The sequence below is a fragment of the Lactuca virosa genome, chromosome 2 (genome assembly GCF_052849685.1).
Source record: "Lactuca virosa cultivar CGN04683 chromosome 2, Lactuca_virosa_CGN04683_v6, whole genome shotgun sequence".
Classification (NCBI taxonomy): Eukaryota; Viridiplantae; Streptophyta; class Magnoliopsida; order Asterales; family Asteraceae; genus Lactuca; species Lactuca virosa.
This window is the reverse complement of record NC_136427.1, coordinates 241,627,578-241,645,054: the sequence shown is the minus strand read 5'-3', so window position 1 is coordinate 241,645,054 and position 17,477 is coordinate 241,627,578. Positions and strand designations below refer to the sequence as shown.

Here is a 17,477-nt window from a genome sequence, read left to right as displayed (position 1 = left end):
TTCGCGATCAGATTCAACATACTTTTACTTTAAGTTTTCCTTCTCTTTGCTTGATCCTGCCAAACATCAAAATGCAACTTAGTCACATTATGTAATAACAATCAGCAATTAGGAACTTAACAGAGTTAGATAGTGGGCTTACCTGAACCAGAGTCAAACTTTTGATCCTTCTTTTCTTCCAGATCCTTCAGGTAGCTAGGGCAGTTTCGCTTCCAATGCCCTTTTCCTTCACAATGAAAACATATAGACTCTTCGGGAATGGTACAACAGGCTATTCCAGACTTAAACTTTCTCTTTACCTTCCGGTCAACCGGGTTGACCAAGGCTGATCCCTTTCCATTGGGAAGGGAAAGCTTTTCTGGACTTCCTATGTTACAATTATCAATGTCCATGGAAGTTTGAGAAATAGACCTTCCATCCATATTTTCTTGATTATTGCGCCAAATCATTGCTGACTCAGAAACAATAAGCAAATAAGAAAGATCTACTAGGGTCATGTCGTGATCTGTCATATAGAAGTCTTTAATAAACTCACTATACGACTTAGGAAGTGACCAAAGAACCCAGTCAATAGCAAACTTCCTTGAAATAACAGCACCTAACATTCTCAACCTGTCAATGTGTGACTTCATTCGTAAGACATGAGTGCACACAGGTCTTCCATCTTTATGTTTCATTTCTAGTAGAGCTTGAGTGACACTGAACCTTTCAAGTCTTCGGGCTTGTGGGTCAGGGAGAACAATTGGAGGAGGAGGAAGAGAAGTATGATTTCCATGAGCCAAACTCAGGAAGTCATCTTCATAAAGAAAGCTTGTTCCATTAGATTTTGGAAGATCATTGTTGTCTAAACCATACATCTACAATGGGAGAAATTCAAGTTAGTTGATTAAAATCCATAATATAACACCCAATTTGAAATATTAAGGCTAGGACCCAACACAATATTTTATAACTTGGAAGAGGGATGCCGTAATCCAGGCTATAGAATATTTGAAGGTAGGCGAATGACGATTCACCAATTTCCACCATAGAACAAAATATAAACTATTAGGTTTTAATTGGTCTTTAGAAATTCCTATATTCTTTTGAGATGCAATGAACTTTTCAAAGGCATGTTTCAATCTTGAGTGTGCCCTCCAAGTTTTGTGACTGGGATACCGAGGATCACAAAACGAGGTGTGAAGTAACCATGCAAATTACTTGGTACCCTTAATGTTTATCACTCAATCGATGTGCCGGTTAACCACACACGCTCCACCGACCTATGATAAACGTTAAGTCACCCTTTACCTACCTTGTTAAGTCCAGGTTAGTGTGCCAGTTAACCACACACGCTCCACTAACGACTTTGACAAAGTGTAAAGTGTAATTTCATGGGATAGCACCTTATTCACATTTTCCTAAAGTAACTAAGATTGGGAATTTAATAAACATTTAGTTACTTTATAATAATCATTATACTTTTAATGAGAATTTTATAAGTCCTTGTCCTACCCGTTCGGCTAACGACCCTCCACCAGTCAAGGAAGCGGTGGGTGAGAGTGGACACCCATTAAGCTGCCATTTTATAGGCAACAACCTTATACCCCTCTTATAGACCGGCTTCGTGAATGAGGCCTACTAATGGTAAGACGACTTGATCTTATACATACATATATATATATATATATATATATATATATATATATATATATATATATATATATATATATATTATTATTATTATTAACTTATAATATTATAAAGTATAAGGGTTGAATTTTAACTTTTTAAAATTATAAGGGTTGGAACTAAAGTTTATTAAGATGGCTTTACATGTTCCAAAACTTGAGGGCAAGTTTTGTAACTTTACAAAACTCTTCAATTCATAACTTATGAGATTAATTGGTTCATTAAAATGAGTGACTCTTCATTTTATGTAACCTATGTGTTTCTTTAATGGACATTAAAAGATAAAACTTTTGGTAATCCATAACTTGAGGACAAATTATGGATTCCATTAAAACACATAATGATCAAGAATTAAAACTAGCAAGAAGTTACACATAATTCCTATGATCATCTAAACTCATAAGAACATGAATATGAATATCAAAATTTCAAGAACACATAAGATCATGGAATTTTGATATTAGCCATTGTAAATGGATTAGAACAACCATTACACCATCTAAAACAAGTTTAATAACACCAAAACAGTTTAGGGTAATGTTTTTAGTCCATTTCCAGCAGCAAAAGTCGAAAATTTGCATTCTGAGGCTCCTACTCGTCGAGTGCACGAACCTACTCGACGAGTAGGATGAGTTTGGTCATGGACTCGGCGAGTCCCCCCATGGACTCGACGAGTTCATCATGCAGACAGCAAGAAAATCGAATTTTTTCACTATTTTGCATCAAGTATCAAACAAACAAGCCTAGTCTCTGATACCACTGTTGGGTTTTGAGCATTCTAACACTCCTAAGTGTACATGCAACCCTAGAAAACCTTGTATCTATGTTTGTCTAAAATACATGCAAAATACTTTTTCCAAGGTTCATAAACCTATCTAGCATACATGGGGAACTTTATAATATAAAAGATAGCTAGAATTACATACCTTGTAGTTGTTATGATTCCTTGAAACCTTGAGAGCCTAGCACCCCAAGTGTGATGCCTCGAATGTTTCACACAACACCAAATGCTTTGGAATAACTTTGAGAGATATGTAGAACACTTGAAAATCGGCCTAGCCCTCTTGCAACTTCTTGTGTAGCTGATTTTGGTGAGCAACATGTTCTTTATATAGTGTGTCACATCTAGGGTTACACCATGTAAACCCTAATGTGACATGACTCTTCATTTCCATGACCCATGGGTTTGTAACTCCCATGGAGCCTCCATGGAGCATCCAATGGGTTTAACCCAACTTGATAATCCATGGAGCCTTTTAGCCCACTATACAAGTTATGGATGATTTACATAATCAACCCATATATTTAATTAGTTATCTTTTGATCACTTAATTAATTCCAAATTAATTCTTGATCAATACTAATTAAATAATACTATTAATATATTAGAACTTATAATATATTAATAACCACAAGTGTTATTTCTCTCATTTAGTCTATCCAAATGCATGATGCCATGCAACCCAAATGGACCATGCCGGGTCGGGTCAAGTACATACCAGAAATAGTTATGGACTTAGACACCTTATCTAACATTACCAACAACCTTAACAACAAGGCCAATCATGTGGTAACTATCAAATGAGTCTTCAAGAACTTATTACTTCTCTTGCTCAAAGCCAAACCAAATTTCAACAAGAGACCACGAACACCTTCTCCAACATTCAACCATAAATTGGAGACTTGGTCACCGCTCTCAACAAGATGGAACAAATGGGTAAACTTACATCTCAAACCGAGAAGAATCCCAATGTGAGTGCAATAACCTTGAAAAGTAGGAAAACACTTGGAGAAAGAAACCCCACAAGAGTTTCAAGATAAGAAGAATATGAGGTTATTATTGTTGAACCTTCGAAGGTGGTAGTTCCTCCAAAGGAACCGGTTGTTCCAAACATTGATCAACCCGAATCTTCCAACAAGACCATCAAGCCAGTGGTCATACCACCACCTTTTCCCTCCTAGTTAGCCCCCTCAAAAAAGGAAGAAATAGAGTTTCTTAAAACTTTCCGAAACGTCTAGATCAACATTCCACTATTGGATGCTATTAAGCAAATTCCAAGCTATGCCAAATTTCTCAAAGATTTGTGCGCCAACAAGAGGAAATTCAAGGCGAATGAAAAGATTTAGGTCAATGCAAATGTGTCCGTGGTTATCCAAAAGAAGCTACCTCCCAAATGCAAGGATCCGAGAATGTTTGCTATCCCTTGCACTATTAGTGATTTGCATATTGAAAGTGCCATGTTATATATTGGGGCCTCAATCAATGTCATGCCATATTCGGTTTTTCAATCTCTCAAGGTTGGACGTTTGGAAGAAACTGGAGTAATCATTCAATTTGCGGACAAGTTAAGTGTTTTTCCAAGAGGGGTGTTGGAAGACATGCTAGTGCAAGTTAATCAACTTGTCTTTCCCGTAGACTTCTATGTCGTTGATATTGAAGAGAAGAGTCCTTCCAAATCATCTATGATCCTCCTTGGAAGACCTTTCATGAATACCGCTCAAACAATCATTAATGTCCATATAAGGGAAGATCACTATGGAGTTTGATGGATAGACTGTTGACTTCAACATCTTTGAAGTAATGAGGTACCCTAGCAACATTTCTCTATTGTATCGGGTTGATGTGATGAGACAATAACCCAATAAGTGTTTGATTTATCTTATGGGGATATTTTAAAAATGGTACTTAACACAAGCCTTGATTGTGGGAGTTTAAAGAAAACATTGGAAATGTATAAATCAGACTCTGAAGTTAAAGAGATTGTTAAGACTTTAGAAGTTAACAAGTCAACAAAGAAGGATGTCTCTCAAGTTGCCTTATCTCATTCTCCAAAAAGATTCCCCTTCCATAATCCACCCACCCACACTTGAATTGAAAGTCTTACCTAGACACTTGAAGTATGCTTATCTAAGTAAGGACGAAACTCTTCCAGTGATCATCTCTTCTTAATTGAAAGATTTTGAAGAAGACTAATTGGTTGAAGTTTTAAAAGATCACAAATAGGCCATGGGGTGGACAATAGCGAATATCAAAGGGATTAGTCCTAATGTATGCACTCACAAGATCCTCATGGAAGATGATTGTAAGCCTAGGAGGGAAGCTCAAAGAAGATTAAATCCTCCAATGATGGAAGTTATCAATAAAGATATAATCAATCTACTTGATGCATATATGATTTACCCCATTTCCGACTCTAAATGGGATAGTCTGGTTTAAGTGGTTCCCAAGAAAACAGAAATCACGATTGTTGAAAATAACAAGGGAGTAATGGTACCCACTTTAGTTCAAAGTGGATGGAGGGTGTGCATTGATTATAGAAATTTGAATTTAAGAACTCGAAAATATCATTTTCCCCTTCCTTTCATTGACCAAATGCTCGAAAGGTTGGCAGGCAAATTGCATTATTTTTTCCGTGATGGGTACTCAGGTTTTCATCAAATACCCGTTGCCCCCAAAGATCAAGACAATACGGTTTTTACATGCCATTTTGGAACGTTTGCCTATAAGCAAATTCTATTTGGATTATGTAATGCCCCCGCCACATTCCAAAGGTGCATGGTAAGTATCCTCTCCCAGTATGTTGAGAATATAATTGAAGTGTTCATGGATGACTTCACCGTATATGGAAATTCGTTTGATGAATGCATGGATAACCTCAAGAAGATTTTGAAAAGGTGCATTGAGAAGAAGTTGGTGTTAAACTTTGAGAAGTGTCACTTCATGGTCAATTAAGGCATCATCTTGGGACACATCGTCTCTGTAACACCCATAAAATCAAGCCAAATTTAAACTTTTAACAACATTTCAAAACCACTAATCGTTACAAAACTTGTTTTCAAAATGTATAATATCAGAGTATCCCAGAAACAAAGTCATAAAAAGTGAGGAGCTGTACAATCACGCCTTTGCCTTGCCGCGATCCTCTGATGTACCAGAAACAATAAACTGAAACCGTAAGCCCGAGAGCTTAGTGAGTTCCCCCAAAATACCTATACCCACAACAATACACATATACTCATAAGCAGCATACTATGGGTCCAACCATCCGGTTGGAATGCCAACATACTATGGGTCTAATCATCCGCGGGATGGAATACCCCAGGCCCACAACCAACAGGTTGGAATGCCCAGGTCTATTGGCTTTCGCACAAAGCAGATAATCCTCAACTGCCAAACAAACATGTGCACATATAACAAATAATCACATAACAGTCTATAGACAAGCAAATTGATCTAACAGATCATATCACATAACACACAATACCATCCTATCTACCAGGATGCCGATCTAACAGATCATAATAGCATAACATATCCAAATAACCATCCAAAGGGTCAGCCTTGGTGCCTTAGACCCTTGAGTATAGTGAGGATAACTCACCTCTCAACTATCGACTCGAAAGATAAGCTCAAACTCTCGGATCACCGCCACAAACTCCACCACCTATATTCACCATAGAACTATACTCGTAAATTTCCAATTTCCCAAAATGCCCCAGAAGTCAATTAGTTAACCCTTGGTCAAAGTTAAAGTCAACGGTCAAGGTCAACATTCCACGTTGACTCGACTCATCGAGTCCTTCCAGAACTTGAGTAGTCGTGAATCCCCCCTCCCTCATTGACTCGTCGAGTTTCCCTGTAACTCGCCGAGTTCATGCATGTCTAAATGTCGGGGAAAACCCTAGTTGACTCGCCGAGTCGCCCCACTGACTCGCCGAGTCCATGCAGAAGTCCTTGCACGACAATCTTCATCGGACTCGCCGAGTTGACCATGCAACTCGCCGAGTCCCTTCAGCCCTTTATCCATTCAGATGCTTTTTAAGCCATTTTAAGGTTCCATATTACAGTTCAAGCTTCCCAAGGCATGTTTATCACGTAAAGTTGCAAACTTTACGTGCATGCAAGGCTCTATAGGCTTAGAATGTCAAATCCAAGCTTGGAATGGAGTTTTACACCTAAGGAGAGGTTTACACTTGCTAAAGCTGGAAACTTTATGGACTTAGAGACCAAAGAGAGTTTAGATCTGAAGTTGCAACTTCAGATCTTAGCTCATACCCAAGAATAGCTTCCTAACATGCTATAAAAGCCCTAATCTTTAACCAAATGAGATCTACAAGGAAATGAGGTCAATGTAACGACTTGATACCTTCAAATGATGCTAACTGAGGTAGATTCCAGATCCACACACGTTCCTTGCTGCTAGCTACTTGACCTTCAAGCTCCTCTCACTAAGATCCACCTTCCAAAGCTTCAAACACACAAGAATGGAGCACACACGGATTAGGGTTTGTTGTACTCTCAAGAGGCTGTAAGGGAGGCTAAGGGAGGCTAATGACCCTTTAAATAGGGTGCAAAACCCTGTAAATTAGGGTTTCATCCTCCAGCTCCTACTCGTCGAGTCCTATACTGGACTCGGCGAGTAGGTCACTTAAACATATGGCCAAACCCGCTTCTACTCGACGAGTTAGGGCATCCAACTCGTCGAGTAGAACTTACATTTCATGAAAACTAAAGCGATATTATTAATACCTGAGAGTCAGGGCGTTACAATTCTCCCCCACTTGAACTAGACTTCGTCCTCGAAGTCCGCTGCGGTGAACAACTCCGGATAGTGCTCCCGTATCTCATCCTCCGGCTCCCATGTCCACTCGGACCCTCTTCGGTGCTCCCACTGTACCTTCACCAAAGGTATCTCCTTATTCCACAGAACCTTCACCTTCCTCTCTAGAATGGCCACAGGCCTCTCCACATAATTCAGGCGCTCATCGACCTGAATGTCATCTAACGATACTATCGCCTCCTGATCCATAATGCACTTTCGCAATTGCAAAACGTGAAAAGTGTTGTGGATCTGACTGAGCTCCTCCGGTAGCTCTAGTCTGTAAGCCACCTTGCTAACCATGGCAATGACCCTGAACGACCCAATATATCAGGGACCCAGTTTCCCCCTCTTCCTAAAGCGGATCACACCCTTCCAGGGCGAGACCTTCAGGAGTACCATGTCACCAACCTGGAACTCTAACTCAGATCGGCGTCTGTCGGCATAACTCTTCTGCCGACCTGAGCGGTCTGCAGTCGCTGTCTAATCTTCTGAATCTTCTCGGTAGTCTGCAAGACTACCTACGTCCGTCCCATCACCCTGTGTCCAACCTCACGCCAACAAACCGGGGTGCGACATCTCCGCCCATACAACAGCTCGAAAGGCGGGGCGCCAATGCTGGAATGATAGTTTTTGTTGTAGGCGAACTCTGCAAGGGGTAGGTGGGAATCCCAGCTCCCACCAAAGTCAATAACACACGCCCTCAACATTTCCTCGAGGGTCTATATGGTCCGCTCGCTCTGACCGTCGGTCTGCGGATGATATGCTGTGCTAAAATGGAGCCGCGTGCCCAGTTCCTCGTGGAACTTCTACCAGAAACAGGAGGTAAATCTAACATCTCGATCGGAAACAATGGAGACCGGAACTCTGTGGCAAGCAACGATCTCGCGCACATACACGTCGGCCAAATTTTCGGCCAATGAACTCTCCCGTATGGCGAAGAAATGGGCACTCTTGGTCAATCGATCCACGATGACCCATATAGCATCAAACCCCTTCGTTGTCCTCGGCAGCTTGGTAATGAAATCCATCGTGATCTGTTCCGATTTCCACATGGAAATCTCCAGGGGCTGCAACTTGCCATGTGGCCTCTGATGCTTGGCCTTGACTATCCTACAGGTCAAGCACCTCTCGACGTACCAAGCGATTTCTCGCTTCATGCACGACCACCAGTAACTTAAACTCAAGTCCCGGTACATCTTGGTGACCACTGGGTGAATAGAGAAGTGAGACTTGTGAGCCTCCTCTATCACTGTCTGTCTAACCCTCCCAGACATCGGAACCCATACCCGACCGCATCGGGTCAATAATCCCCGACTATCCTGCACAAACCGGGTGTTCTCTCCCTTGATCCTCTCTAGCTTCCAGCTCTCTGGTCGTATTCCCTCAACCTGAGCATCTCTGATCAAACTCACACGCGGAGAATCCACCGTTATCCTCATACATATCGTTGGGGTGGAAGACCCAGCTGACTTGCGGCTCAGAGTGTCTGCCACCACATTCTCTTTACCGGGGTGGTAAAGGATCTCGCAGTCGTAGTCCTTGACTATATCCAACCACCTGCGCTGTCTAATGTTCAGGTTTGGCTGATCCATGATGTGTCTCAGGCTCTTGTGATCCGTGTATATGGTACAACGGACCCCAAATAGGTAATGTATCCAAATCTTGAGAGCGAATACCACCACTCCCAACTCCAAGTCATATGTAGGGTATCTCGTCTCATGCGGCTTCAGCTGTCGCGATGCGTAGGCTATCACCCGTCCTCTCTGCATGAGGACCACTCCCATACCTGTGATGGATGCATCACAGTAAACCACAAAATCTTCAACTCCCTCCGGGAGAGTCAAAACCGGAGCCTCGCACAACCGTTGTCGGAGGGTCTCAAACGCCCTCTGCTGCTCAGGGCCCCACCGGAAATCCACCCCTTCCTCGTCAGATGAGTGAGGGGTACTGTAATCTTGGAGAAATTCCGTATGAATCTCTGGTAGTACCCTACTAATCCCAGAAAACTTCTAATGTCTGAAGGAGACCTCGACACCTCCCACTGCATGACCGCCTCGATTTTGGCCGGGTCAAACAAAATCCCCTCCTGGTTAATGAGATGTCTGAGGAACTGGACCTCTCGTAACCAAAACTCACACTTCGAGAACTTGGCATACATCCGTTCTCATATTAGAACTCCCAATAACTCCCTGAGGTGCTCCTCATGCTGCTCTCGGGTCTTGGAATACACCAAGATATCATCTATAAACACAATGACCGAGCGATCAAGCATCGGTCTGCATACCCGATTCATCAGGTCCATAAATACTGCTGGCGCGTTGGTGAGCCCAACGACATCACCACAAACTCGTAATGTCCATAACGAGTCTGAAACGCGGTCTTCTCCACGTCCTCCTCTATGACCCGGACCTGATGATACCCATACCTCAAGTCTATCTTGGAAAACCAAGATGAGCCCTGCAACTGATCGAAGAGATCATCTATCCTCGGGAGTGGATAACGGTTCTTCACCGTCAACTTGTTCAACTCCCTATAATCGATGCACATCTGGTGCGAACCATCCTTTTTCCTGACGGAGAGGATCGGTGCTCCCCATGGAGAACTGCTCGGTGGAATGAACTGTTTGCCCAACAGTTCCTGCAGCTGTGATGACAGTTCGTGCAACTGCGATGACAGCTCCTGCATCTTGGGTGGCGCCAGTCGGTACGTCGCCTTGGAGATAGGGGCCGCACCCGACACCAGGTCGATCCGGAACTCGACCCGCCTCTCCGGAGGTATCCTTGGTAACTCCTCAGGGAACACGTCAGTAAACTCCCTAACCACTGGAACCTATGAGACTGGCGTCTGATCCCTGACCCGCGTATCCACCACATACGCTAGATAACCCGCACACCCGTGCTGAATATACTGCCGAGCCCTGGCAGCTGAACAAAACCCTGATCCCACTCTGGTGCCCTCGCCATATACAATCAGTTCTCCCCCACTTGGGGTTCGAACTACCACCCGCTGACCCTCGCAATCAATCATGGCACCGAATCGACTAAGCCAGTCCATACCCACAATCACGCAGACCTCCCCCATGGGAATCAAAATCAAGTATGTCAGGAAGGACACCCCGAAGATCTCCAACTCACATCCTTAGTAGACCGAAGAAGCAGAAACCCCGTGTTCGTTGGCGATAGAGACTCGCAACGGACACTCTAGCTCGCCTACTGGCACACTGAACTCCCTACTAAATATTTGTGATACAAATGACTGACTCTCCCCCGAGTCAAATAAAACCAATGCATGCAAGGAGTTCACTAAAAACGTACCTAATCACAGGTACAATAGATAAACATAAAGCATATATAATCAATGAGATAAAGGATAGAAACATACCAGCAACCACATCCGGTGTTGCCCTGGCCTCCTCAGCTGTAAGCTGGAAGGCACGCCCCTGAGCCTTCGGAGGCTCTGCTCTACCTGGCCTCCCATCTGTAATCCTCAATGTAGTCGGCGCAGGAGCCTGCGCCGACTTGGCGACTAGTAGAGGACACTGGGCCGTCATATGGCCCACCTGCTCACAATGGTAACAAAGTCTGACTTCAGGAGTCGGAGTTTGCTGTCTGCAATCCCTGGCCAGATGGACCTGCTTTCCACATCGGTGACACCCACTCCCTGATCGGCACGTCCCTGAATGAGTCTTTCCGCACTTCCCACAAGTGCGGCCTGGCTGTCCCCCAGTCCTGGTATCAACGGTCTTAGACCGCTTCGGCACCGACTGTGACTGTGTCGGGGCCTGTCGCTGCTCCCTTAACTGCAGCTCAATCTCCATCTCGGGCCGCCTAGCATCCTCCTGTAAGGGGGTGTTTGGCAGGATCTGAATTTTTAAGATCTGAATTTTTAAGAGATCTGAATTTTTAAGAGGGTCTGAAATTTTAAGAGCTGAATGTTGAACATGCTGTTTGGTTGGGACATCTGAATTGCTGTGCTGAATTATTAAAATGATCATTTTACCCTTCTGTTTTATTTTTTATTGAATTCAAGTGTTTGTTTAGAAAATAACCTAATAAATTTCTTAAATACATATTAAAAAAAATATAAACACCATATAAAATCCAAATTTTTTTAGCATAAATCAAAATTAAACACAAATCCAAATCAAACATAAATATTTTTAAATCCACAAAATCATACTAAAATCCTACAAATTTAATTTCATCCCAATTGATTCGCAATCTGGTCACGCAAATTATCCATGTATTCATTGCCTTGTGAACCCCATTCCATATCGTCTATGTTTTGGCCATCATTCTCTCCCCCTTGTGCTTGAGCATTGTTCTCCTCAAATGCCATAAATAACTCATCATGAATATCGCATTTCCTTATGAAATTGTGGACTGCAAAACAAGCAATGACTATATCTCTTTGCACTGAAAAAGGAAAAGGAGCCATTCGCTTTAGGATTGGGAATCTCGCCTTCAAAACACCGTAAGCACGTTCAATAACATTTCTAAGTTGCGCATGTGCATGATTGAATTTTTCTTCCTTAGTTAACGCACGTCGCCGTTGATAATCGGCTAACCAATACCTCGTGTTGTGGTAAGGAGTCATAAATCCACGAGTGTTGGTGTATGCAGCATCGCAAAGGTAATATTTATCTATATACATGAGTGAAGGAAGTATTATATATAGAAATTTAAAATCGTATTTTAGAATAAATTTAAAAAGAATTACAAACCTGGAGGAGGGAACGGAAAGCCTGAAGTCGGGTTAAATGCAACTTCTTTCAAAACTCGTGAATCATGTGTTACACCCTCCCAACCGGCCCATACGAATGTGAATATCATATTAAAATCAAAAATTCCTAAAACATTTTGAAAGCATTCACCTTTTCCTCTTCCCCTGTAGTGAGTTTGTTGATCATCAGGCACGACTGCATGTACAAGAGTTCCATCTAACGCACCTATTGCTCCAGGAAAGATTTTTTTTAGCCTACGATGTCTCTCTGAGGAATTCACGGTTGTATTAGAATTCGTTGGCACTATAATTTCTTTTGCAAAAATCATCATTGCATTTAGCACCTCATGAAAGCATCTATGAACTGTTTCTGTGGAGTGTTGAAACCTTCGTTTGATAATCCTGAACCGTTTATTATGTGCTATAGTTGTCAAGAACATAGCCATCTTTTCTTTAACGCTTATATGCCTACTACTTTGCAACCAATTGTTTCGTCTAAAATGATTGCATAAAAATACATACGCTTCACGTGAAAGACGCATCAGCTCATGACATTGTGTAGAAGTTCCATGTAACAATTCTTGTGTATGTTGATGACCGCTCATTTCCGAATCATTATCAATTGCCCTTCCAATTCTATTGGATGCTAGATTCAACCAATAGCAACATAGTAAAATGAAAAATGCAATTTCTTCATCCGAATCCATAAGCAATCTGTTATTTTGAAAATACATAACACTTATATTAACAACATATAACATAAAAATTCATCCAAAACATCAAGTCATTCATGTCATATAAAAATCTAGTTATCCAAAACATCAAGTAATCGAAAACATCAAGTCATTCATGTCATATAAAAATCTAGTTCAAACCAAACATCAAGTAATCCAAAAAAACCATCTAGTTCAAACCAAACATCTAGTTATCCAAAAAAGACATCAAAACATTCAAAACATCTACTTAGCGAAACATTCCATAATGTGGTCCAACAGTCTTGACCCAATTCTCACAAATAGCTGGATCAATGGTTAACCATACGTGCCTCTTATCCGCACCTTCACCAAAAAGAGCAACAACAGTAGTGTATCTTGGATCAAATAGTCCCCATCCTAACTTCTCCAACTTTTCCATACATGCATCCAAATTTGAAGAAGTATGCTTTTCCACAAATATTTTAGCAACTGTGGCAATATCTTCCCCGATTTCAAGCAATCTTGAATTCGATGCATCTTTACCCTTATCTTTACTTTTATTTTGACTCTTTGTCATATCTGTAGTCTTTTCTTTTTTTGATTGAGCGGATGACTCGTCACTGAGACCTACAATTTCTTGTTGAGTGCAATCGATGTCATCAAAGTCATGCAAACTATAGTGACTTTATTCTTGAGTAGGACGGGGAAGGGTAGAAGTTGGTCCCCAACTATGAATGTCTGTCGCAGTCGCGCCTTCAAACAATTGTGTACAAAGGTCGGGGAAGGGTAGTGGCGATCTTCTCAAACTTTCAACATGTTTGTTCGACTGCTTGAAAATTATTATATTAGATTATTAAAGCCTAATAATAATTTTTTATTATAAAAATACAAAATACCTTCATTTCTAATTGCCATTCTTCTTCTGAAAGGTTAAAGGTGTTGGTTACAGGATTATAAACATTCCCGATTTTGTTTTTTAACTTCAACCAAGCTGAAAACTTTGACTTTAAGTAATCGTATCGATTCTTTATTTGCTTTTGGTCCACAAAAAAATTATGTTCTTTTGCTAATTTTTCAGCTACAATCCTCCAAGAGAGTGCTTTCAAACTACCCCATTCCCGACCATTAACCGTAATTTCTTGCAAACATGCTTCCAAAAAAGCTCTTTCAATAGCTTCTACCTTCCAACTAATCCTAGGCTTCTTTTGTGACATGTCTAGTATAATTTCAATAACAAATCAGCATATAACAACATAAATCAGCACATAACAATATAAATCAGCACATAACAGCAACAATTAAGGCATAAACAACAAAAAATTAACGCATAATCAACACATAACAACAACAATTAACGCATAAACAACAAAAATTAACACATAATCAGCACATAACAGCAACAATTAACGCATAAACAACAAAAATTAATGCATAATCAGCACATAACAACAACAATTAACGCATAAACAACAAAAATTAACGCAAAATCAGCACATAACAGCACAAATGAGCACATAACAGCACAAATCATCACAAATCAGCAACATATTTCAATAAAGGAACAACATATTTCAGCATTACAACATATTTTAGAAATCAACTAGAAATCAAGTCTCATATTTCAGCAATCAACATAATTTAAGTAATCAATGAAGGTATTTCAGATTATAAATATCACATACAAAAAAACAACAATAGATTTTGAAGAACAACAGGGGAAACGAGAAAAAACACATCAGAAAAAAAAACAAACAACGAGGGATGATGTCTTCCCCGATTTCAAGCAACATCAGAAAAAAAAAACGAGAAAAAAGAGGAGAAAAGAGAAGGGAAACAAACATGATGTCGATGCTGCTGCTGGAGTCGGCAATGGCGAGGGCTGCGGCGGTAGGAGATGGCGATAGGGAGGGTTGCGACGGCGGCAGGAAATGGCGATAGGGAGGACGTTCTTGGTGGCGAGAGTATCAAGGCTGGAAGCTAGAGACGCAGGAAGCGAGAGAAGTAGGAAGCGAGAGAAGCAGCAGAACACAAAAGGATTAGGGCGATTTTTTTTAATTTCAGATGGGCTTCCAAGTCTGAATCGGTAAGTGATAGAATTCAGATTAAGAGCCCGAAATAAGATGTAAACAAACGGTCTGAATCTTACCGATTCAGACCTACCCCTTATTAAGTGGTATTAAGATGCAAACAAACGGGGCCTAAGTCCAACAATGTATCACATCGCTGAGTGGCAACAAACTGACGAATGTCAGTCTTGAGCATGCTCAGATAACGTGTCATCTGAGCCTGCTTCGTGACAAACTCCAGGAAAAACATCGCCCTCTCAGTAAACATGCGGGTGGTCTCCGTCACCGACTCCGTACCCTGTTTCAGGTCTAAGAACTCCTGTGACAACCGCTCGCACTCGACCCGTGGAATGGAGCGAGCGCGGAACATATCCCTGAACTGTTCCCAAGTAACAACAGCTCTCTGGTCATCCGTATATGACCCAGTCACCAGCCTCCACCAGTCCTTTTCCCCAGTTCGTAACAAGTTCAGGGCACACCTGACCTTCTGGTCAGTAGGACATGAACACGTGAAGAAACATCCCTCCACGTCAGACAGCCACCTCATAGCTACGATAGGATCCTGAGTACCATCGAAAGTTTGGGGCTTCATGTTATCAAAGTCCCGGTACTGAAAATCTCGGCCAACTCCTCCCCCTGCCGCTATTACATCCGCGGTAGCTGCAGCGGCAACCGTCTCAGCAAGGGCTGCGTATCTTGTCATCGAAGTAATCCATCATAGCGGACTTGATAGTCCCAAACAACTCCAGAATCTATCCCCGGACAATCCCGACCACCTCCTCGCGGATGATCTCCCTGACACGATCCTCTGTCAATACTGGCCCCTCCTGGCCGATAACCTCTGGCGCTGTCGGGGCCTCCTGATCGCCCTGCCCTGATCCCGATCCGGATCCAGTCACAAAACGCCTCGTAACCACCATACTGAAAATATAACAGGAAGATATCAGACAATCCGCATCAATAACTGGGAACCAACTCCCGGCCATACCCTAGGGGTTGTGACTTCCTTGCTACGTGTATAGGTCATATGCTTTCAGTAATACAGGCCCATACTACCTTCCACACCTACCCATATTTGTCTCAAGTATCACCACAACACCCTAACAATATACATACACATAGTGGTCGCTCAACCTCACTCCTAGAGGAAGGCTAACTGTCTCACAACTGACCTACCGGCCTCACACAACCCACCCATGCATGAAACTTCCACCAACCCTGCAGCACTAGTGTATGCTAGCCATACATAACACGGGACCCTATAGACTTTCGAATATATGATCCTACCCTAAGCCCCCAATCAAACAAGAACAGACCATAAGGCCAAACCAAACATTCTCAGGCTATGAGATCTTAATTATGTACAACCGTGATGCATACACAAGTAACTACAGTAATGATGTCAATCTCACATAAGAAAAACCCTAGGCTAGCAAGCATCATGTAATCAGGCAATTCTATCATGCAATTACTGAAGATCCCTAGCCTAGTACTAGCATGCTGTTCTAACATATCACGATATCAAATAACTGTATGGTATTTTAGGGTCTACTTACTGGCTCCGGCTGATCGTAGAACCTGCATCCTCCTTTACTCATTTTGAAAACCATTTTAAAATCATTTTGAAAATCCTTTCCTTGATTTGAGACTGGATTCACACGAGTGTTCCTCCAATTCACTCAAACCAAGGCTCTGATACCAACTTGTAACACCTATAAAATCAAGCCAAATTTAAACTTTTAATAACGTTTCAAAACCATTAATCGTTACAAAACTTGTTTTCAAAATGTATAATATCAGAGTATCCCAAAAAAAATTCATAAAAAGTGAGGAGTTGTACGATCACGCCTTTGCCTTGCCGCGATCCCCTGATGTACCTGAAACAATAAATTGAAACTGTAAGCCCGAGAGCTTTGTGAGTTCCCCCAAAGTACCCATACCCACAACAATACACATATACTCATAAACAACATACTATGGGTCCAGTCAACCATCGGGTTGGAATACCCCAGGCCCTCAACCATCCGGTTGGAATGCCAACATACTATGGGTCCAATCATCCTCGGGATGGAATACCCCAGGCCCACAACCAACAGGTTGGAATGCCCACATACTATGAGTCCAATCATCCTCGGGATGGAATACTCACAGCCCACAACCAACAGGTTGGAATGCCCAGGTCTATTGGCTTTCGCCCAGGTCTATGTAGCGGATGAGGAGATGAAGAAGGCGATGTACCATGAGATGATGATTAATGACATTCAACAGTTTGTGAGTCGATCCAGTTGTAGGACACTAGAGGATATGATTGTGAGGGATAGGGAGAGGGAGATTCATATTGAGATTGAAAGAAAGAGGATTCCAGATCAGGCCTGAGTTTCAGGGAGTTCGGGCAAGAGGCCCAAGGTATTTGATTTTAGATCGAGAGGTCAGCAGGGTCGGAGCCACTATGGAAAGTGCGGCAAGACGCACGATGGTACGTTCAGGGTGGGAGGTTCTGGCTACTTCAAGTGTGTCCAGATAGGTCATATTAGCATGGATTGTATTGCTACTACCACCATCACCCCAGTATCTGATCTGATTTGCTTCCATTACAATCAGAGGGGCAACAAGAATGCCCATTGTCCAAGTTTGGCAAGAGAAGGACCAATGGTAGCACCCGCTCCAGCGATGCTGAGGATTACTGATGGCTGCCAGGGCAAGGCAGATGCGCCTGTGGT

General features: G+C 42.0%; 2 protein-coding genes across 2 annotated transcripts; both read right to left on the bottom strand.

The window, feature by feature from the left end:
• Window positions 1–11,474: 11,474 nt before the first annotated feature.
• Window positions 11,475–13,268, bottom strand: LOC145158350 (uncharacterized). Its single transcript, XM_079077260.1, has 3 exons — window positions 12,970–13,268; window positions 11,998–12,710; window positions 11,475–11,917 (listed from the first exon to the last, which is right to left on the bottom strand). Exons 1-3 carry the CDS (start codon window positions 13,266–13,268, stop codon window positions 11,475–11,477), a joined length of 1,455 nt encoding a protein of 484 aa, XP_078933386.1.
• A 108-nt stretch (window positions 13,269–13,376) lies between these two features.
• Window positions 13,377–13,905, bottom strand: LOC145158349 (L10-interacting MYB domain-containing protein-like). Its single transcript, XM_079077259.1, has 2 exons — window positions 13,588–13,905; window positions 13,377–13,517 (listed from the first exon to the last, which is right to left on the bottom strand). The coding sequence occupies exons 1-2, from the start codon at window positions 13,903–13,905 to the stop codon at window positions 13,377–13,379; spliced, it is 459 nt and encodes a 152-aa protein (XP_078933385.1).
• Window positions 13,906–17,477: the final 3,572 nt, after the last annotated feature.